Source organism: Akebia trifoliata, chromosome 4 (genome assembly GCF_017979445.1).
Source record: "Akebia trifoliata isolate Shusen 1 chromosome 4, ASM1797944v1, whole genome shotgun sequence".
Classification (NCBI taxonomy): domain Eukaryota; kingdom Viridiplantae; phylum Streptophyta; class Magnoliopsida; order Ranunculales; family Lardizabalaceae; genus Akebia; species Akebia trifoliata.
In genome coordinates, this window is record NC_141378.1 from 18,862,895 (window position 1) to 18,885,742 (window position 22,848).

General features: G+C 40.0%; 2 protein-coding genes across 3 annotated transcripts; one reads left to right on the forward strand and one right to left on the reverse strand.

Moving 5' to 3' along the window:
• The first annotated feature begins 923 nt into the window (after positions 1-923).
• LOC147404318 (uncharacterized) lies at positions 924-22,140 on the forward strand. 2 transcript variants are annotated; one of them, XM_086440201.1, is made up of 4 exons: positions 924-1,173; positions 1,374-1,453; positions 20,195-20,324; positions 21,440-22,140. In XM_086440201.1, exon 4 carries the CDS (start codon positions 21,493-21,495, stop codon positions 21,913-21,915), a length of 423 nt encoding a protein of 140 aa, XP_086296327.1. In that variant the 5' UTR covers positions 924-1,173; positions 1,374-1,453; positions 20,195-20,324; positions 21,440-21,492; the 3' UTR covers positions 21,916-22,140. The 2 variants fall into 2 exon arrangements, with proteins under 2 accessions (XP_086296327.1, XP_086296326.1); XM_086440200.1 differs by lacking the exon at positions 1,374-1,453.
• On the reverse strand, positions 8,349-8,843 carry LOC147404319 (uncharacterized). Its single transcript, XM_086437838.1, has one exon. It carries the CDS (start codon positions 8,841-8,843, stop codon positions 8,349-8,351), a length of 495 nt encoding a protein of 164 aa, XP_086293964.1.
• Positions 22,141-22,848: the final 708 nt, after the last annotated feature.

A 22,848-nucleotide genomic window follows, 5' to 3' on the forward strand; every position in this document is an offset into this window, starting at 1 on the left:
AAAAAAGCGAAGTGCTTACCGCTTTAGCACTTTTTTTCAGCATAAAAAAAGTGCTGAATTTTTTTCACTTATTTTCAGCAATAAGCACGAGTAAACAAACGCGCTATTTTGACAAAAGTGCTGAATTTAATTTTTTTCAGCAATAAGCACTGAAAAATAGCACAAACAAACACCACCTAAGTGTGTGAAGAAGATGAGAAAAATGATAGATTGGATATTAAAAACAATATAGCAAGAAATGAGGTTGAGGGATTAGAGAAACAAAAAGTTAATTAAATGAATTATATATAAATAATAATAAAAAATCCTTGTATAGGGTTATTAAGTAATTCGAACATTTTTTTTTTCAGTGTAAGTGCCTCGGCGAAGACCATGGTCCATTGTCATCAACTTTGAAATCTAGTAGACATATAAAAAATTCAACAAAACCTTGAGGGGAGGGGGGGAGGCGATTTCCAAATGACGCCAAAATATAATTTCTAAGTAGGGGGTGCAATTTGGTTTGGTTTGGGGCCAAATCAGAATTGAACCAATCTAGGTTGACTCCATTAAATGAGAATTAGAATTGAATCAAATTGTCATAGAACCAAATCAACCTGAATCAAACTAAGGTTAGTTTGGTTCTTGATTCGGTTTTATAGGTTGTCAATATCTTAATAATCTAATGGGATCAATATATTTTTCATAAAAATAAATAATTTTTATTATGAAATCTCGTATAATAAAAAAAAATCATTAATGTATCCATTACAAAAAAGTCAATAATTTTTTCATAAATTAAAGTGAGTTATTAATTTATCCATAAAAGGATAATCATTTCATCTATAAAAAAAATGGATGTAATTTATTAAATAGGTAATAATATTCATTTATAATTTTATTAATATAAGGATTCGGTTGTTGATTTGGTTCGATTCTATACAAGACATGATCAAAGAACCGGATCTCAAGCTAAGCTAATTTCATTATAACCAAATCAAGCCAATCTACAGCTCTCGGTTTGAATCGATCAAATTGCACCCGTACTTCTAAGATCTACTGGACTGTCACTCCAGACAACGACATCTCAAAATCCCAGATAGGGCACCTAAAACCGCACGCATCCCGTACCATCGTTCCCTTCCCTCTCTCGCGCATTCAACAAACCCAACCGAAGACAAAGAAGAGAGCGAGGTAAGTATTTCCTTTTTTTTTTTGGTTACATTTTTGTTTGTTTATTTATGTGTTTGTTGTTCGTCCCGACCTCTGATATAATGCTACTGTGTTTTGAGATCGGTATGTTGAATTTTTTTGAGAATTTCTCATCAATCTAAATAGCACTTCTGTTATAGAAAAATAAATTTTTTTTTACACCTTTTGGAGTATTGGTTTAGGTACCTAACATTTGGTGTCAGAGCCAATCTAACGTCTCAGGTTCAAGTCACGAAAAAAAGCCCAAAGTGAAAGTCCTCATGTATGTTGGCTGCGGAACATGGTGGTTTGTTATTGCCAAAGCAGAGTGACAAAACTCTGTGATTTTTTATTTTATTTTAAATAGTGATTAAATCACAAATTTAAATATTGTCGATTAAATCATGATTAATCGATGCATTTTTTAGTGTTATTTTATCATGTATTATAAATTTAATGTGTTTCAATAGGTCTAGGCCTTTCGGCATATTGGTTTAGGTACTTAGCATATCATAATTGTAGATGCAGATTTTCGCTCTACCTCGAGATCCTCCTTAAGAATTCCTAAACTCGATGGGTGGCCTGTAACAAAACCACTCCGACGATTAAGTTAGATTTTTAATGCCGAACTAATAAAGTTCTCTCTAGGAAGATTTTTTCTAACCTTTTGTGTGAGTTGTTGCCTGGTATTTATAGAGTTCCTTGCTCATGAATTTCCTAGGATTCCCTTAGTGACTTCTGCCAGAGTAATTGTGCCTGTTCCCTGATTTATCAATTGCAGCAGTTGTTACACCTAATCTGTCAATCCCAGGAGTTGTTACACCTGATCTGCCAATGCAAGAGTTGTTTCACTTGACTTGTCAAGTCTCACAAGGCATACCCGACCTACATACTTAGAGTGCTTGCGAAGGTCAGTTTAATGTAGCTTGGTGCATTCATCCCTCGACTTGGAGAGGCAGTTATGATTCTCCAGGATTGCTACGTGTCAATCGCTCCTGAGAAATACCCTCCACACTACCCCCTCTCGAGGTTTTGGATTTTGATCAGAAACCCCAAGATTGCAAAATGAAAATGTTGACACGTGGTGATCTCTAGTTGGGTGTTAGTCTTAGTTTGGCTCATTGATTGCGTCAACTCCTGATGTTTGGCTGTTCAAACTTCGAGGACGGTGCACGTAGTTATTGCCTTCGTACCGCGTGCTCCCGACTGTTCCCTTATGCGGGGCATTTATGCACTGTACACACGTGGCGCCTTGAGTGTTCGTACCTTTCACCTCGTTTCTTACACCAATGAATGCGTCGTCATCTTCATTATTGCCACGTTCCTTGAAGACATCCTGGCCTTTTATTTTGTTACGCATCTTGAGGCTTCTTAGGCCTATATATACTTCGTTCCTTCTCATTTTTCATTTTTACTCTTCACTCTCTGTTTTCTCCCTCTATGTTTTCTTTTTCTGCTCCCTTGTCTTTTGCTCCTGCATTCATCTTGGCTCGGTATCTGCAAGGCATTCGCAAGCTCCTTTAAGTCCCTCAAGCTCCTCAAGTCCCTCAAGCTCCACCTTCCAGTTACTTTCATAAGCTTAGAGGTCAAAACCCCATTCCTCTCCTCAAAAATTTATTTTTCTTTCACTTTTTTGTCTTCTCATGGCTAGGGGGAATACCTATTCCCCCACGTGCCCTCTGTTGGCCAAGATCAGGACGATGTGGGTATGTCCTTCATGGATGAACCCTCGTCCTCTCAGAGCTTTTCCCCAGGTACTACAGTGGTGTACTGGGGGCAACTTAAGGCTGGCCTCCGAGTTCCATTAAGCAGGCTAACTTGGGAGGTGCTGAACTTTTATCGAAAGGCCCTAGGCCAAATGAGTGGGAACTTTTTCCGCTTAATCCATGGCCTCGAGCACATGAATGCTCGGTTAGATGAGGGTTTGCAACTTGGACTTCTCGACATCAGGGCCTAATTCGCCTTGAAGAGGTGCCCCAAAAAGGTAGGATTTTTTTATTTAACTAAGAGGAGACAGAAGCTATCCTTGTTCCAGCTCCCTGACTCGGACAAGGAATGGTTCTTGTTCCCAATAAAGTTGACCGGTCGGTGGGAGAGTGCTCCAGGGGATGAGTTTCCTTTCTCGCGTACAATTCCTTTAATGGCCATGGTGAGTTTTTCTCTTTTCCTTCTTTCAATTTTCCACGCAATTCTACGAGGTTTTGACTCTTATTCTCTCATTATTCCAGACCCAAGCAAAGATAAAAGTGTCGGGGACTCTGTGGTTATTACTCATTTGCTGTCCAATCCGGGGTTGTACCATCACGCGACCGAGTCATTTCTCCCCGCTAATCGACCTAAGCGACCCATCCCCGCCCTCAACCTTCAGACAATGAGGATATGTCTCTCCGTTCGAACTGCCTAGCCCCCACCCTCAATTCCGATGATTCCAAGGATGAGGTGATGGAGGTGCCTCTATCCAACCTCAGAGATGAAAAAGAAGATGACCATCCGCTTCTCAAGAGGCTTAGGAGGGGCACTGACCCTCAACTAACATTCCCCGAGTCCCCACCCCAACGGTTGTCACTACCACCCCTCTGGCCCCTGTTAAGCCATCCCAAGCCTTAGCTTCCACAATTGGGTTGGGGCACAGGGAAACCAATTCCCCACCCTCCCCATGGGTGGTCAACCCGATCGTGGGTGGCCAACCAGTGACAGTCCAGGATTCTGCGTTAACCAACTCTCGGGTTGCGCGTGCTTTTTTCGAATCGTCAGTCCTCTCGAGGGACCTTGCAATTACCAACAGGCACTTCGCTGAGGATCCGACGAGATTTTTCCGTGATACCTTCCGAGCACTAATCACGGTGACTCTTTTTACTCTCTCGACTTTCTTTTATCATTTTACATCGAGCTTCAACACTTGCTTATAATTTGATGACTTCCAAGTTCAGCAAGCCGTGGCCAAGCTCAGACAGTCGAGGGACACAGAGCTGATCGATCGTGACAAAGCTGAGGAGCTCGCAAAGCTCCAAAGCGAAAGGGATGCTGCTGCGTCCCATTCTCTAAGGATCCAAGGTAGTTTGGAGGACACAATGTCCGAGTTGGAATTGGTGAAGAGGAATTTTGCTTTGGCGGAGGGGGAAGTCGCTTCGCTGAAGGGGCAACTTGAGGCCAAGGATGCCGAAAAAGAAAAGGTGCTCGAAGAGGAACTTGCCTCTCTTCAATCTCAACTCGCTGCCTCGGAATTGGCGTGGGAGAAGGCGTATAATAAGCTTAAAGCCAAATTGAAAAAAGTCGGGCTAGCCAAGAAGAACGGATCAGCACCTCCTGAGCAAACTAATGAGCAAGCCCTTGATGATGCCAATTGTTCCGTCGATGTTTAGTTTAGTTTTGTAATCTTTAAATATGAATCAACCTTTCTTTACATGTAATGACCATATCTTTATTAATGACAAGTTTGCTTCTTTGCTTGTTTTAATTTGTGATCTTTGTCTCTGAAACAAGTAACCCTAAGAACTTCCCTATCTTTATTTGTTATGTAAATCTGATCAATCCGAGTTATCGACTCAGTAACTTTTTTGGGCTAACTGGAGATTTAAGTAAAAGAGTAGGTGCCTAGTTTTATATGGTCAAGTTCCTTTCGTGACTGGCCAGATCCTCTAAAAAATTGTTCAAAGCCCCAGATCGGGTTTAGATAAAAAACACACCAAGGCTTTTTTGCTAGACAAATTCCTTAGCGCTAACAGAGGGCCAAGGCTTTTCACTCAATGAACTTCTTAGTTGGGCTTGGCGCTAGTGAAAGGCCAAGGCTTTTCGTTAAACCAACTCCCCAATTGGGCTCAGCACTAGTGATGGGCCAAGGTATTTCGCTAGACCAACTCCCCAGTTGGGCTCGGCACCAGTAAAGGGCCAAGGCTTTTTGCTAGAATAAAGGAATGCAATTGAGCTTGGAGATAAGATATTTTATTGATAGTATCTTTTGAGATTGAAGGCATTCCATGGTGCTGTGATTACATCTCCTGGTATTGTTTTTAAATAATACACTCCTACTTCCTCGACTTTATACACGATGTATGATCCCTCTCAATTAGCCCTGAACTTTCCGTTATTAAGTTTTGTGTTGGCGAATACCTTCCTTAACACCATATCCCCGACCTTGAACTCCTTCCGTACCTTCCTGTTGTAAGACCTTTTCAGTTGCTGTTGATACAGTGCAAGCCTTTCCTCCACTCTCTCCTAAGTTTCGTCTAGCTAGTCCAAATTTCAAGCTATCATATCCTTGTTCATGCTTGTCTCAGCGACTTGCGTTCTAGCTGTAGGGACTTGCACATCGGTAGGGATGACGACCTCCGTTCCATATGCCAATGTAAACGACATCAGTCCCGTGGCCCGTCGGGGTGTTGTTCAGTATGCCCATAATACACTGTGCAATTCTTCCACCCACTTCCCTTTGTGCTCGGTCAGTCTTTTCTTTAGGTTATCGAGAATAGTCTTGTTTGAAGCTTTTGCCTGTCCATTTCCTTGCGGATACCTCAAAGACGATTGGAATGAGCGGATTCCGTACTTTTTATAATGACTACACTCGCCCCCCTTAAATTGTGTCTTGTTGTTTGAGATTAATGCATAGGGGATTCTAATGTGCGTTATGACATGCTCCCATGTAAACTTATTAACTTCCTCATCCCTTATCCGAGTGAGAGGGACAACTTCTACCTACTTGGTGAAGTAGTCTGTTGTCACCAATATGAACGTTTTACCCCCTTTTTCCTCGAGGTAGGGGTCCGACAATATCCATTCCCTAGATGGCGAATGGCTAGGGAGATGTTTCCGATGAAACTCGTTAGAGGGTTGGAGGTTGAGGTGAGCATACCTCTAACATTTGTTGCATGTCTTGACATACCTTTTACAATCCTCCTGCATCCTTGGCAAAAAATAACTGTGTTACTGCTTTATTCACCAGCGACCATCCTCCCACATGATTCCTGCATATCCCCTCATGTATCTCTGCCATCACGAGCTCGGATTCTTTCGAATTTAAACATTTCAAGAGTGGTTCTCCGAATGACTTCCTATATAGTTCTCCGTCGACGAGTGTGTACCTCCCGATCTTGTAAAGGAGGTTCCTGGCCTTCTTCTTGTCATGAGGGAGGGTTTTGTTTAGAGGTATTCTATGTAGTTGTGTATCCACCCCAACGTTTGGTTGATCTGCATACATTTTTCTGGCTGGAAGTCGATGCTTGCCATTCGCTGGTATTCCATAGGTATCGCTCGAGATTCCAAATCTCCGAGCATTGAAGCAATGAACGTTAGCAAATCAGTATGCTTGTTCTCATCCCTCGAAATTTCATTTATTTATACCTCAGTGAACCAGTTGAGTTCTTTCCTCACCGCCGCCAAATACTTTGCCATTTGTTCATCTTTTCCCTCGCACTCCCCACTGCACTGATTTGCAACTAACTGCGAGTCTGTAAACACCGTAAGTCTGTCGATCTTGAGGTCTTTCGCCATTTTGAGCCTGTTTATGACGGTTTCATATTCTGCCTCGTTGTTCGAAGCCCCGTACCTGAGCTTCAACACTTTCTCGAGCCTGTCGTTACTTGGGGTTATCAATACTATCTCGACGCCTGACCTAGTGTAATTTGACAATCTGTCAACAAACATCCTCCACCCTGTCTGTTTGCTCCATGTGTTGGTCTCCTCTACTGTTTCTTCTTCTTCCCAATCAGGATCTTCAATTGGGAAATCTACCAACACTTGCCCCTTTAACATTGTTCGACCCTCGAACTGCAGATCGTACTCCCCAAGAGTTACTGCCCCATATTGGCATTCTTCTGGACTTATCCAACCTGTACATCATGTCCTTCAACGGGTGGTTAGTTACTACCCGGATTCGATGAGACAAAGTATGGTCGGAGTTTGTGGGCTGAGTACACTAAGGATAAGCCGACTTTCTCGATTTTTGTGTATTTGATCTTTGACAAGTTGAGCGTTTTGCTGATGTAATAGATTAGGACATTCTCGCCCGAGCTTATGGACAATGTCGTGGCTGCTAGATAAATTCCCAACTCCTCCCCTTATTCTGGAGTACTGAGTATGGGTAACTGTTCAAGGTATTTCTTCAAGTTGTGGAAGGCTGTATCGCATTCTTCACTCCACACGAAACCTTTTCCTTTTTTCAACAAGTTGAACAATGGACGACATCTATCCGAGACTCGAGATATGAACCTATTTTGGGCTATTATCTTTCCGGCTAAAGTTTGCACCTGCTTCAGGTTCTTCGGACTCATCATCTCAATCAAAGATCGTATTTGATTAAGGTTAGCCTCAATCCCTCTTTTTGTAACGATATGTCCGAGGAACTTCCCAGAAGATACCCCGAACACACATTTTTTTGGGTTTAACCTCATTCGATATCCCCTTAGGCGCTCGAACGTCTCTTCGAGGTCTCTTAAGTGGTCTTCTGTTCTTTTACTTTTCACTAGCAGATCGTCGATGTACACTTCGACCATTCTTCCTATCATATCCGCGAACATTTTGGTCACCAGCCTCTGATAGGTTGCCCCTGCATTTATTAATCCGAAAGGCATAACTTTGAAATAGAATAGCCCTTGCTTGGTCATGAAAGATGTTCTCTCCTGGTCCTCCATTGCCAGGGGGATCTGGTTGTAACCCGAATATCAATCCATGAAAGACATCCTTTCATACCCCGAGGTGGCATCAACCAGTCTATCGATCCTCGGCAAAGGGAAGCTATCTTTAGGGCAGGTTTTGTTGAGGTTGGTGAAGTCAATGCATACCTTAACCTTGCCGTCCTTCTTCGGCACTGCTACTATATTCGCTATCCACTTGGGGTACTTAACTTCTCTAATGAACCCCGCCCTTAAGAGTATGCCAATCTCTTCATTCACCCCTTGCCTCAGGCATGGCAACAATCTTCCTAGTTTTTGTCGAATTGGGTGAAATGTCTCATTGACATTTAATCGGTGGCAAGCAATGAGGGGGTCTATCCCTGGCATGTCCTCAAAATACTATGCGAAAACATCTTTATTGGCCCTTAGAAACCGCAACAACATCTCCCGTTCCACCTCTAGCAGTGTTGTCCCAATGCTAATTAGTTGCTTCCTGTTAGTCTCAAGGTCTACTTGCTCTACTTCTTCGACTGTTGTTGCCTGTTCTATCCGCGATTCTTTCTGTAATTGCTATAACCACTCGTCTTCGACAGGTGGCTCCTTTTTCTTCTTCAGAGGCTTAGTTCCTTTACATTTCCTAGGCTTTAAGGCCGAGGTAAAACACCTCTGGGCCATTTCTTGGCCCCCTCTGATCTCCATCACCACATATTTGCTCGGGAACCGAATTATCTGATGGTAGGTTGACGAAACGGCCTTCATCTTGTGTAGCCACCTCCTCCCGAGGATGGCATTACATGCCAAATCTGCATCGATCACTATGAGCCTTGTCATAACCACCCTTGTTCTAGTTGTGATAGGGAGTGTGATTTTTCCTACCGAGGTAATCGGGGCTCCGTTGAATCCGAACACAGTAGTTTGAATTGGCACAAGGCTCTCCGAGATCCTCATCTTCTTCGCCGCTTCCAAGAAGAGGATGTCCACCACACTGCCTGCGTCCACCAGAATTCTTCTGAGGTCTACACTCTCGATCGACAACACTATTACAATCGCGTCTTGGTGAGGCATAGCTATACCTCAGAGGTCGTCTTTTGTGAATGCTATTGCCTGTTCCCCCGCGGCGAGGCTCGATCTTCGTGCTTTGTCGATACTTGAGGACACTTGGTTGATACTGATCTCGTGGCATATCTTCATTACCTTCGCTATGGCCAGATGCTTCGACTGCCTTTTCGACTCATACATCCCCGAGATAGTGTGTACTACCCTGCGCCCCTCAGGTTCGTGTTGTTTCTCTTCCCTGGGTAGTTGGGGTCGTGGTTTTTGAATTTCTTCTCCTTGCTCCCCTCGTCTTTCTCTGGCTGTGGAGGCTATATATCTCTTGAGTTTCCCATTCTTGATCATATCTTGCACAATATGCCATAGTTTATAGCAATCTTTGGTCGGGTGGTCTTCTGCTCCGTGATATTCACAGTATGGTTTTCCCGGCTTTCCTCGGTAATCTCGAGGTGGTTGCACGAAGCCGGGGTCGCCACGTATGTGCCTCAATATCATAGACAGCTTCTCGTTGAACGGTGTGTAGGTTCGTCATCTCTTCCACCTCGATTGCTCCTATGGGTCTCACCGTCTCTCCCTGCTACCCCCATCACTTGGCTCGGTGGCTATTTTCGGGGCCTCCGGATCCGTCTTATTGTTAGCAATTGTCTATGCTACTCGCCCTTTGCTTTTCATCGATTCTTCTACTAGGATGTACTTTTCGACTTTCCCATAGAGGTCTTCGAGTAAGGGGTCAGACTTGATCAGTGACTCATGCAACCGAGTTCCGGGGATGATTGCAACTACATAGGCCGCGCAAGCGGTTGCCTCGTCCATACTCTCGACAACTAGACTCCTCGTCCGGAATCGAGTCATAAAGGAACGTATACTCTCGTTGACCTCCTGTCGTAGGTTAAAAAACACGTTCACTCTGACCTTACGTAAGTGGATGAACTGTTCGACGAATGTCTCCAGTTCGGAAAAATTTGCTATTGAGCTAGCAAGCAGCCCTTGGAACCACGACATATCCTGTAGTGGAAGATATGATCCATAGGATCCCTCGTTTCGTCGTACATTTCGAATTTTGGTAGGTGAAACGCTCTCGGGGGGTCAGAGGTCATTATTGCTGGTGAGAACGGCGTCCCCCTAAGTTCTCGAATGGCATTCCGAGCTCTCTATCCCGGGTCCCTTCATTAAATGAGTTCCTTACCCCTCATTCTCAGCATCTTTTCGACTTCTCCTTTTGTCATTGGATTCCGAGCTTTAGAACTTCCCTGCTGCGTTCTTACTACTGTCGAATCCACAGTTTAATCACCCTTAGTTTGTTTTGCCGCACGGAGCACGTGCCCCTGGCTACCTTCTCCCTCCAGACGTCCTCTTGTCTTAGTTCCCTCGCCCAATCTCTGGCTGAGCTCCTTGCTTTCTCTCGTTATCGCCATGATCTCATCGTTCTGCTTCTCTAACCCCCTACACATTTTTTCTCTCATCTTTGTTAACAAATGATACATCGCAAGTATTGGATCTTGCAGTGATGGAGGTGGATCTACTGGTAAGGGGTTTGATGGCTCTCCACTTCCTTCACCTCTTGCCCTCACCATACTGGTCATTTTTCTCCTTGTAACGCATCCTACAGATGACACTAAATTGTAGATGCAGATTTTCGCTCTAGCTCGAGATCCTCCTTGAGAATTCCTAAGCTCAGTTGGTGGCCTGCAACAAAACCACTCCAACGATCAAGTTGGACTTTTAATGCCAAGCTAATAAAGTTCTCTCTAGGAAGATTTTTTCTAATCTCTTGTGTGAGTAGCTGCTTGGTATTTATAGAGTTCCTTGCTCATGGATTTCCTAGGATACCCTTAATGACTTATGCCGGAGTAGTTGTGCCTACTCCCTGATCTGTCAATCGCAGGAGTTGTTACACCTGATCTGTCAATCCTAGGAGTTGTCACACCTAATCTACCAATGCAAGAGTTGTTTCACTTGACTTGTTAGGTCTCACAGGGCATACCCGACCTACATACTTAGAGTGTTTGCGAAGGTCAGTTTTATGTAGCTCGATGCATTCACCCTTCGACTTTGAGAGCTGGTTATGATTCTCCAAGATTGCCACGTGTCAATTGCTCCCGAGAAATACCCTCCACAATAATCATCATCATCGAATCAGTTTTATCTTCCTTCATATACGTGCTCCCATTCTACATTTACTTTCTTTGGATCCTAAAATCAATAAGGATTCGGATTCATTGTGGGATTCTTTGCTTTCTATTATGACACTGAGAGGGAAATCGACAGTTTTCATGATTGCATGGGTACTTCGATATTCGGTTGTTGTAAGTGGTTATTCTAATTTTGCTTAGGTTAGTGTCTTGGTTGAGAGCACTAACGTCACTCAAAACTTAATCGACTCAATTTGACTTGGATTTGACTCTGAGTCAACCGAATCAAAGGGGCTTTGATTTTCCAGTGGAATATCATTTGGAGCTTATCGATACCATTTTTTGTAATAGCCGAATCAAATTGGGAGTGGCCAAGTCAAACTCTGTTGCATCTGATTTGGGCTGGTGATTTCATGCAATGGCAACCAAGAAATATGTCCAATTGGAGATGTTGCTAGTATTTGATGAAAGTAGTGCAATGGATTGAGAGCTATTTTAATCTTCCGATGAGAAAAAAATAAGAAAAAATTAAAAACATGGTGTGGAATTTAAAAGTGGCGCATACATGTTAAATGTATGCTGAATGTTTTCTAATCACATTCCTATTAGTGTTCAATATGGATTTTTTGAAGGATATACTTGTATATCACATTTCTCTGGTAAAAGGTAGGAAGTTAAAAAAAAGGTGAAGGTGATAAGGATTTGTTTGGGGTGCATGGTATTGATTTTTGATATGTGACTTTAAAATGCCCTTGTAAGATTGGTTAAATGATGTGGATTAGACCATGATGACAAAAAAATGACCTTTTGTTCGACTTGTCAGGGAGACATGCTCAAAAGTTATCTAAGAAAAGTGGTTTTATAGAAAATAATCTGAGGCTTATTGTCCCGTTATTTTAGTAGATTATTTTCTTCTTTGCTCCTGTTGCTTTAAAAATTCAGGTTACCAAAACTATTAAGCAATTTGAATAGAACCTCAAGGAAAGCCTACTTGAGGAGACGTTAGTCTAATGTTTAAGTCGATTAATTGGTACCCGACTTAAGGTAGTCTAGTCCAAAGTTTAAGTTGGTCAATAGGGACCCAATTTATCAATCCGACGCACAAGAGTCCAATCAAAAATCTAAATTGATCGATTGGGACTTGACTTAGCAACCTGACTCGAGGGAGTTCAATTAAAAGTTTAAGTTATCAATAGTGTCCTAACTCAGCAACTTGACTCGAACGAGTCCGTCAAAAGTCTATGTTGGTAAACTTGACTCTACCTAGCAACCAACTCTACGAAGTCAGATTAGGGGCGAGGTTCTTTCCTTAGTTGATCTGACTCGACAAAGTTGGATCAAGGGTTGGAGGTTCTTCTTAGTTGGACCGACTCTACAAAGTTGGATTAGGGGTTGAGGCTCTTTCCCTCAGTTGAACTAACTTTGCAAAGTTGGATTAAGGGTCGGGGATTCTTCTCACAATAGAATCAATTGTACAAGTTGCGTTAAGGGATGTGGATTCTTCCTTTAGTTGAACTGATTCTAAAAGTTAGATTACGGATTGATGGTTATTCCCTTAGTTGAATTGACTATATAAAGTCGGACTAGGGGCTAAGTCGGGCATTTTCCCCAACTTAGTTGATTCGATTCTACAAAGCTAAAGTAGACGTTGGGGCATTTCCCTTTATTCAATTGGCCCGACTCTACAGAGTTAAGGTAAAGGCTGTGGGCATTTTCCTTTACTCAATTATTTTGACTTTATGGAGTCGAAGAGGGGATTGAGTTAGGCATCATCCCTAACTTAGTTGATTCAATTCTACGGAGTTGAAATGAAGGTTGGGGCATTTTCCTTAACTCAGTTGGTTTGATTCTACATGACATGTGAAAGTTTTTCGGTAATCAATTTGTTCAAGTTATGCGCACCAAATAAGTCAATATAATGTCCGAAAAAAAGTTAAAGTATTTTCGAAGGCAATATCTACTTCCACCTTCAAAAGGAACTTATTGTGGAGTGATATGATATTACTTCCTCCGAATTGAACACATGGTACCCAAAAGTGTGTATCTTGATGTTAAGGTTGTTTCAATGCACATTCCAAGGCACTGGTTGATACGTATTCGACGATCTATATTCTAGGTGCATTTCCTAAGATCTAAACTAGGCTTATGTATCATGCCACACGATATGATTGAAATTTGAGCATATCTAATTAGGAATATAATTCCCACATGGATAGATTCTTAATTGATGGAGGAATTACCTTATTTTAGGGTTGATTGATAGTTAGAAATTTTTATTGACAAGATTCCTTTTGGGTGGCTTTTTACCTATTTAAAAACAGATTGTTATCTATTGTAACGGGGAGAAAAAATGTAACACATTATTCTTAGAAAATTTTGGGGAATATTGGAGCCTAGGGATGTAGTCATTGGATTCATAATGATTCCCGTTAACAAATTTCTTATTTTTTTATGTTTATTTTTGTATTCTTATGTGATCGAATATGATATACCCAAACTTATGAGTGTTTGTAGAGGGATTCATGAGACCAAAAACATCCAGATTTTTCTCTACACATGATTTTACTTTAGGACCAACCTCAATGATTGGGAAATCGACTCAATAACTAGTCTAGCCTATTAGATCAAAGATATCCATATTTTCCTTTTGAATGAGTTCTAATATATTGTTATGATTGAGAAACTATGACGGGTCTTTCTTAGTAAAATCTTTTTATACTACTTTGGGTTATGCTATTGGCCTTGTTGTTTCCTTTTATTTCATTTGGGGGTCCAAAATCTCTTCCAAATTTATATTTTTTTGCATAGTCCATCTCTTAAGACAAAATAGTGAAGGCCATGGAGGGAAATTTTTTTATGACGTTGACTTGTCGAGCAGTTTAGTCAAGGCGGGGCGAACCAAAGGCACCTTAATACATGTGAGGCGAGGCAATTTAAGTGAGGCAGACCAAGGCACGTGCCTTGACTATGCCTTAGTCAAGGCGCACCAGGCATGCGCTTCACTGAAAATAACTTAATTTGTTTAAACGAGACACTAGTTTTAGATTTAATTGTATTATTTGTATAATTTTATATTCAATTTTTTACCACTAAAAATATTGAATTTTACATATGGTGATTTCTACTCACCCCAAGCCCTTAAGGGCTTAGTCGACTTAGGCCAGATAAGAGTATAAAACTAGTCTAAGGTAGAGTCCCTACCTTTTTAGGTTCTGGTTAGGGCTCAACCAAGCTTGACTTGAACCTGCCATTGATAACCCTAGTTGTTGTGCCATGGCAGCAACAACACATGTTGTTGGTCCACGTCTACTTCTATCTCTACTTATACTTCTTTTTCTTCCCCTCTTCTCGTTCTCCTTATTCCTTTCTACTCTTTCTTTTACTATTGATCATTTTTCTTCTTGAAGTGTTGAATACTTTAACTTGTTTGTAAAAACTCACATTTATACATATGATAATTTTACAATATTTAGATCCCACATTTCAATATATAATTTTTTTTATTAACCACTAGGGGTTAGCTGAGATGGCAAGATTGACTGGGTTTGCTCCCCAGGTCATGACTTCGAATTTCTATATTGCCCTCCACCAAAAAGGTGGCTATTTAACTGTTGACACATGCCTGGTAGGAAGGTATGTGCAGCTTGCCAAATCAAAAATAAATAAATAAATTGATTTTTATAATTTTATTTTTCCTTACTTTACTCAGGCACGCGCCTCAGGCAGTAGGAGGTCTTTGCGCCTTAAGTGCACCTTTTGCCCTTAACTACACTGCTCCCAATCTCTCTACAAACACTCATATGTTTGGGTAAAATCCTATTCAATCACATAAGAACATAAAATTAAACACAATTGAAAAAAAAAGGAACCTTGTTTACAAGGTTTGTCGTAAATACAATGAATATGTCCTTAGGCTCCAAGAACCATTCTATTAAATTTTTCAATAATGATGTTGCATGCCTTTCCCCCCCTTAAAATACATAATCTCTCTTTAAATAGATAAAAAAAAAGCTACCCAAAAAAATCATTTTAATTAAAATTATTATTGTCCAATCAATATCCTTTAAAATAAGGTAACTCTTCCATTAAAAGAGTATTTCCGTTTGGAGATTTTCTTAATCAATTAAAGCTCAAATCTCAATCATGTCATGTGACACGATAGATGAGTCAAGTGTTGCTCTTGGTATGTACTAAATCGCCTGCCCTTCAAGATGCACATTAGCTAGTGCCTTGGGATATGTGTTGCATCAGTTCTAGTATTAAGATAGGCACTTTTAGGTGTCACGTGTCCAGTTTGGATGAAGTAATATATTATTGCTCCACAAATCCCTAGATCATTACCGAACCAAATACTAAATACTAAATATTATGAGGAAGCCTCTTGCATTAACAATCTACCCTGAAAAGGCCCCTATCTCCTTTACCTACTTTGTAGAATAACTCTTTATCAAAATAAGTTTTGAATGCCCTTTTAGAAGCTACAACCATTAGCGGAATTCATATCCTCGCTTTTCTTAGCATAAGTTCCTAGACCTATACTTGGCTGTTATGGTCTTCTTCCAAATATTGGATAGCTCTTGACTCGAGCTCCACAACCATTTACTAGGAGCGGGGGAGGATTTACAGTGGGGGCACTTGCCCCCACAAGAATTTTCAAAATCTATGGATTAGTGAGCTATTACAATCGATTTTAGCGGCAGATAAAAAAATCTGCAACTATTGCCCCCACAATTTTTTTCCACTCTTAGTTGCCCCCACAACTATTTTTTTTCTCTTAGTTGTCCCCACAAAAAAATTCCTACTCTTGGTTGCCCCCACATGGGCAAAAATCTTGGCTTCGCCCCTGACTAGGAGGACGTATTTATAAGCCTAAGTTTCTTGAGTCCAATACCACCCTACTTGGGATACACATGATCCTCCAGTCCACTAAATGATACTTGTAATTGTCACTGCTATCATTCTGTAAGAAATCCTTGACAAGTTTCTCGATTTTCATTGACAATGTCCATTGGGACCATAAAAATGCTAAATAGTAGCGTATGTGTTTGAAAAGGTGTTCGTGATCACCACCTTGCCACCTTTAGATTACATGACTTCCAAGAAGCTAATCTCTATCTAACTCTTTCAGAAAATGGCCCCAAATAGCTCTACATTGGTATTTAGCCCCAGGGGGGAGGACTGAGGTATAGTGAAGAAAACTCTATTAGTACCCCAAGAGATTTGCAAGATCCTCAATGTTATCCAAACAGGTCTATTCGAAACCCTACAACTACTTAAAAACAACGAAGAGATCCCTCAAGAGACTCAACTACGAATTAGAAGCTATTACAAGTAACAACGTATCTTCTGAAAAATGTACATGGAAAAACTTTTGGCTATCCACACCAACTTCACCATAAAGTGCAATCTTCCCAACACTTTGACCACTACAATAAATAGAAAATGGAGAAAGAGGGTAGCCCTATCTCAATCCTCTAGAACTTAAAAAATAACTGGCAAACTGATAACTAACCATTAACCCCAAAACCAATTGGTGTTAGGGAAGGCAATTTCTATTATTATATGAGGATCATGGGGGACAAGTGGGGTATGCCACTATTTGAGAGTGGAGGAAAATTAACACTCAACACAAAGCAACCATTCTCCATTTAGTGTGAAATCCCATCCATCCAAGCAAATAATCTGAGGATCCCTGATTGACATGCTAATAAGCGTTCTCAATATCAATTCCCAAAAAGTTGTTGGGATACCTTCGAAGAGTTGATGCATTTGTTTGTGAAAATCTTGAAAATACTATTTGAGCAAAAAATCCATATCAACCTCTCAATATTTTCATAAAATTCTCATGGATCACGTCCGAACTAACCTTGAAGAAGGTTATAGAAAAACCATATGGCCCCATAGCCTTATACTAATGGTAGCCACAACTTCCTCAAACACTCTTTCCAACGTAGTCTAACGCTTAGACATGATGTTTTCAAAGTGGAGTCCATCTAAGTTGGGTATGAATGAAATAGTTTTTAAAAACGTCTTCCCATAGAAATCCACCCCCTCATACCATTACCCCCTTTGAAAAGACCACACTTAACCATGAGCTTCAATATGTTTTTGGTAATCTTGCTGGCGTTAGATGTTCCTTAAAAAATAACTTGTGTTATAGTATTCCTCAAGCCTTGATTTTTTTTTTTTTTTGAGGAATCTCCCTCCAATTTAAATATCCTTTGGATATGAGCCTTTAGCTTCATCCCCCCCCCCCCCCCCCCCACACACACACACACACACATACACGCACAAATAAATAAATAAATAAAGGACATGCCCTTAACCTCTTTCCAATCGATCATGATTTTTTTTTTTTTTTCTAGTAATGACTTCTCTTTTAAGTGCATCCTACCAAACTCCTCATTCTATTGCTTGGATTTTTTTTTTTTTTCTTTTCCTTTGGCGCTTTATGTTTACAACGAAATGTAACTTACCCAGCCTACAAAGGAAAAAGATCTCCATCATTTCCCATTCTGAGAAAAAAAACAAAATGTAGATGTTAGGTCCACATTTACTCAAAGTGGAAGGGTTGAATGAATATAATGCCCACCTAGCAAAGGGCCATGGTTTGAAATAGGTACACATATCATCGGATACATTCAAAAAGTGTTTTAATGTTGCATGCTATAAATAAAAAATCTATCCAATGAATATCGTGCCCACCTAGCAAAGGGCCAGAATGCCAGAATTGAACTTTAGGAAATCTATTGGTAGGCACTTAAACATTTATAAACACTCACACAACTTGATTCCCATCATGACTACATAACAATGATATTGAAACCCCCCGACTAACACGTCCTCAACTTGAGTCACTCTTTTGTCCCAATGATAGCAATTCCACTTGTTGTGCCCAAGGCCAAGAAACCACAACTCTGTGTCTCAAATATTCCAAAGAGGACAATGAGTTCATCATCCATACTACCAATCTTCATTTCCTTAAGCATATTCAAGTTAATTCCTCAAATTTTAATTGTAACTTTCACAATTGCACTCCTATCTCTATTACCCAAGACCCATATGTTCTAAGATAGAATCTTTTATACATTTTGGGACAATTATTATCCTTCTATTGCACGTTGCGCCTACCATCCAAAGAGCTTACTACAATGTTGGAGTTAATTAAGAAGGTTGTTCCCTTTTGTGAGCCAAAACACTCGATCCCCTCCTGGTTAGTATAGCTAGTTATCTTGCCTCCCTACTCCTATTCCTTTCCAATTTGTAAAACTTCAGCCATATCACTTTTAAACCATTAATAGAATCACCTTTTATGATGTAATTTGTTTATTTTATTGAGTGTTCCATTCCCCATATCTGTAAAGGTGCATTGTAAGGAAGAACAAAAAAGTTCAAATGCAGAGAGAAGTTTTCTTTCGGACTTGAGTTTTATAATATGTACTAGGGCTGTCAATTTGTCTTTTTTCCCGGCCCAATCTGTTGTGGGCTGGGTTTAGGTGGTGTTACTAAGCCTATTTAGTTATCGAGCCAGGCTAGGTCTGATTCATGTTTAGTTTCAGGCTTGAGCTTGGAAGCTAGGCTTGTTGACAATCCCACCCAATAACTTATATTACGATTTTATTTACAATATATTATAGTTATATTTATACTTGTATAAGAAATATACAGACTGGCTTGACCTGATTCGTAAATAGGCTTGAACACTTGCGAAACAAGTTGGGCTTGGAGATAGATATTTTTATTTGCCCCGGCTCAACCATTAGATGGGCCTGATTTGGGCAAAGATTTTGAGTCGCAATTAGCTTAGAACCGTTTACGGCCACGCTCGACCCATTGACAACCTTAGTAGCACCCACATTGGGCAGAGAGAGAGAGTAAATCTAAAGTTTATCAGTTTTTAAATTCCTTTCAGACCTTTATATTTCGACTCCCCAGCTCAATGTCTATAATTCATGCCCCCTTGCCATGCGTGTAGCTTAATGATTGTTGACTCTACTCTGCTTGACAGACTTTTGGACGAACCAAACTTTTGAGTTCTAAAGATGTGTTACTGGTATTTACAACACCTCTCAAGTTGCTTCTCAAGCCTATTAGTAATGACCACTGGGTAAGAAAAGCTGAACATAAAGAGCAATGGAGCACTCGAAACAACTTTTAATAAAGCCGTTTACTCTCCTTGAATGGCTATGTCCATGCCATCGAATGAGTCCATGCCACACTTTTAATAAAGCCTTTAATAGTTATGAGTGAAAAATCTGAAGCTTAGATGTCCATGCCACACTTCTATTATGCTTACTCAATCTTTTTCTTCCAAACTCGATCCTCCATGGGATCGAGTTGGCAGTAGGCAGTATAAGGAAATTCAATTGAGATTGAATGAATTTGAAGAGTTGTTACCTTCCAAAAATAAAAATAAAATTTGAAGAGTTGTTGACGTTCTCTAGATTTTTGGACTCCTTGACTTATAGTGCCATCCTCCAATCAGCTTATGCATTTTTGGATCATGAGCATCGTCATGGAGCTCATCGGTCACATGTCCTGCCATGACGGGCACCCTACCTTCCTAGCAATCTTGTAGTTTGTTTGACATGCAATTTTCCGAGGATGAAAATCATGAGTTCCACTTTGTCACCCTACCTACGATTTGAACTCTCATGTGATAAATTTTGGCATCAGGTTGGGTGAATGCGCGGGATGGACGTTGGGGGGTGGGGGGGGGGGGTTCTCCTTAATCATTCCCACGCTGCTAATATCTCATTAGATGGATTTTAATCTTTATCTGCCTGTCTATTTTAACTTTGCAAAAATTCCTATTCCCAAGAACAAACTGGAATCTGCTATCATACTTTGCTGCTGATTTTTGTAGAGAGCTGCTACTGGCACCCCAACTTTTACTTATTACACCTCAATTAAAAATAAAGAAAATAAGTGAATGGTTTTGGATGAGTAAAAGTTGCGGTGCCAATAGAAGCTTTCTCTCTCCCTTTTTCCTTTTTTGCTAGATTTCTATTTTTTGGGTTTAGAATTTTAAATGAGCTTAATCATAATTGTAAACAACCACTGTAATTGTTTGAACTGAGTGTTGTAATGTTGAGATTATAATTTGAGTCAAACCTTTGTAATTTTTGATGAGTGTGTTTTAATCTTTAATTGGAGTGTTTTTTTTGAGGCTGCTAATATCTCATTTATATTTAATTGGCAAGTTTTATGTTCAATCCTTTTTTTTTTCAGATGCATGCATGAAGGTGGCATACACAAGGTTATAGAGGAGTACAATCATTAATAGTTTGACTTGTAAACACACAAGGCCTTTTTAAAGCTCTGTCCAACGCGTTCGTAGCATCTTCCCTTGCATTCATAGGTAAACACTCATAAACTTCATTGTTAATATCTATCTATTTCACCTGAGAGAAGGCCATCTCATTTACTGTGTTTTTTTCCTCTTACATTTCTTGTTGTAAGGAAATGACTTTGAATACGGTACACTGTTGGTCTATTTTAGCTATGGTCCATGGCTAACTTTGAAGTGAACTGTTGAGAATATATTTTCTTCCATCATTTATCCAAAAAAAAAAAAAAAAAATTCTACCATTATTTATGTAGCCCTTTTTGGCTGTTTTAAGAAAACTTATACATGTGCCCCTCCATGTTTTGGAGGATATTTAAGATGCCACCCTCTGTTTTCAAATGGATGCCGTGGCCCCCTTGAACTTAGTCTTCTGTGATAGATTTATAGAAAATGACCTGAATGCCCTTGTCTTCAACATGTAGCCAGAAATCCTTGATTCCCTCCCCCCCACCCACTGTTCCTTATAACCAGTCATCTTCAAAGCTTGATTTTTCATCATGAAAATCAATCCTCTCCAACCTTCAAACCTCAAGACAAGATAGTATTTTTAGGGACAGTAGAAGACGATGGAATTTTGAGTAGAAAATCAAGGGAATTTTGATACCAGGTATTGGTATCAAAATCATATACATACATACATACATATATATAATAAATCACAATGGTGGGTTCCACTCAACTATAGTTTTGTGGGGGGATAAATGTACCACTCAGTTACAATTTTGTAAGATCCACACTATCTTGCCTTTCCTCTTCACCCCTTCAACATTATTGTCTTTTCTCCCCCACCCACCCACCCACACACAATTTTGTGGGGTCCACACTATGTGACCTTTCTGCTTCACCCCTTCAACTTTATTGTTTTTCCTCCCCCCCCCCTCCTTTTTTTAATAATATCCCTCCAATTTTACTATCTTTCTTCTTTTACCCTCTTTTCAATATGCCCCGCTAACTTTACTATCTTTCCTCTCTTACCCCTTTACGGCATGGGCAAATTCTAGTGTATAAATATATTTGGGCTTTATGACTCTCTTTATTGGTGATGTATATTATTTATCAGAATGAGCAACTGTTGTTTTTGATAAAATACATTCATGGGTTTTACAACTTTTTTCCTTTGGATGAAGTGTCGATTGGAATCAAGACTTCAGATTTGTTGCAATGCTCAAAAACTGCTAGCATGTCTGTTAATCCCGGTGCACCATCTATGCCTGTCCAAGACGATGCTTCATCAAGCTCAGGAGAGGATGTAAACATATCAAATGGTCGCAACAACAAGCGTCGATCTGCGACACCATTGAGTGCAGTTCGTCCTAAGAGAAATCGCAAGGGTACCAATGATGCTATAGTGGATGCTATGTTGGAGATAGCAGCGGCCTCGAAGTTGAGGGCAACTGCAATGAAAAGTGATGATCGATTTACTATAAGCAATTGTGTTAAAGTATTAGACGAGATGCAAGGCCTTGACCAACGTCTATACTTTGTTGCTTTGGATCTATTTGAGAACCCAAATGCTAGGGAGACTTTCATATCTCTCAAGAACGAGAGACGATTGATGTGGTTGCAGGGAAAGTGTAACGCTTCCTCCAGTGCCACAGTGTGAGGTCTTTTTATTGGTGTTATGCTTCAACTATATCAAACTCTTGATGATCTATACTGTTTGTATTTAATTTGGATTTTACTGTTAACATGTAGTTGATGGTTTGTTTAGAACATAAATTTCATTTGATGGGTTTATCGTGGTTGTTGATTGAAGAATATTGCTATTATGCATCGTGTTGGATTGTTATACGGTAATTTTATATCTACATATATACCATATTTTAGATGTGAGCTTAAATTCTTCAACCCCACTTGAAGAGAGGAGAAAAAGTTTGGTACGCTAGTTTTCCACCACAATAGAATTGGAGAGCTGCTATTGGCACCCCAACTTTTACTTATTACACCCTCATTAAAAATAAATAAAACAAGTGAATGATTGAGAATAAGTAAAAGTTGGGGTGCCAATAAAACTATTTCATTTTATTGTTAGATTTCTATTTTTTGGATTTATTATCGAGTCGTGATAAAATAGTATACTTATCCTTCTTATTTTACCCTATTAATCAGGCGAACTCTAATATATATATAATAAAACACATTGGTTGTCTTTCCTTAATGTCTATCCCCATAAAGAGTTGTTTAGATTCAATCTCGTATGCATTTGGAGGACTAGTTTTAATTTGATTCCCTTTGTTCTCCATTTTCAAGAATACCATCTAACTTTATTACATCTTCTCTTCTACCCATTTTCCAATAACACCCTTCTAGTTGTATTGTCTTTTTTCCTTTTTCAATAATATTCTTATAACTTTATTGTTTTTCTTCTTTTTCCCTCTTTACTCCAAAGAGGATGACTGTGATATAGGCACGGACAAACTCTATTATATATTATATAATAAAACACAATGATTATCCCTCACTTACCTAGTGCATGTGATGGGAAAGGGTTGCATGTGCCCCTGGACTAGTCCTTTGACAATATCAAGTTTATGGA

Bases quoted from the DNA above. Each gene is read 5' to 3' on its own strand.
- LOC147404318 (XM_086440201.1), top strand. From the start codon at position 21,493: ATGTCTGTTAATCCCGGTGCACCATCTATGCCTGTCCAAGACGATGCT.
- LOC147404319 (XM_086437838.1), bottom strand. From the start codon at position 8,843: ATGCCTCACCAAGACGCGATTGTAATAGTGTTGTCGATCGAGAGTGTA.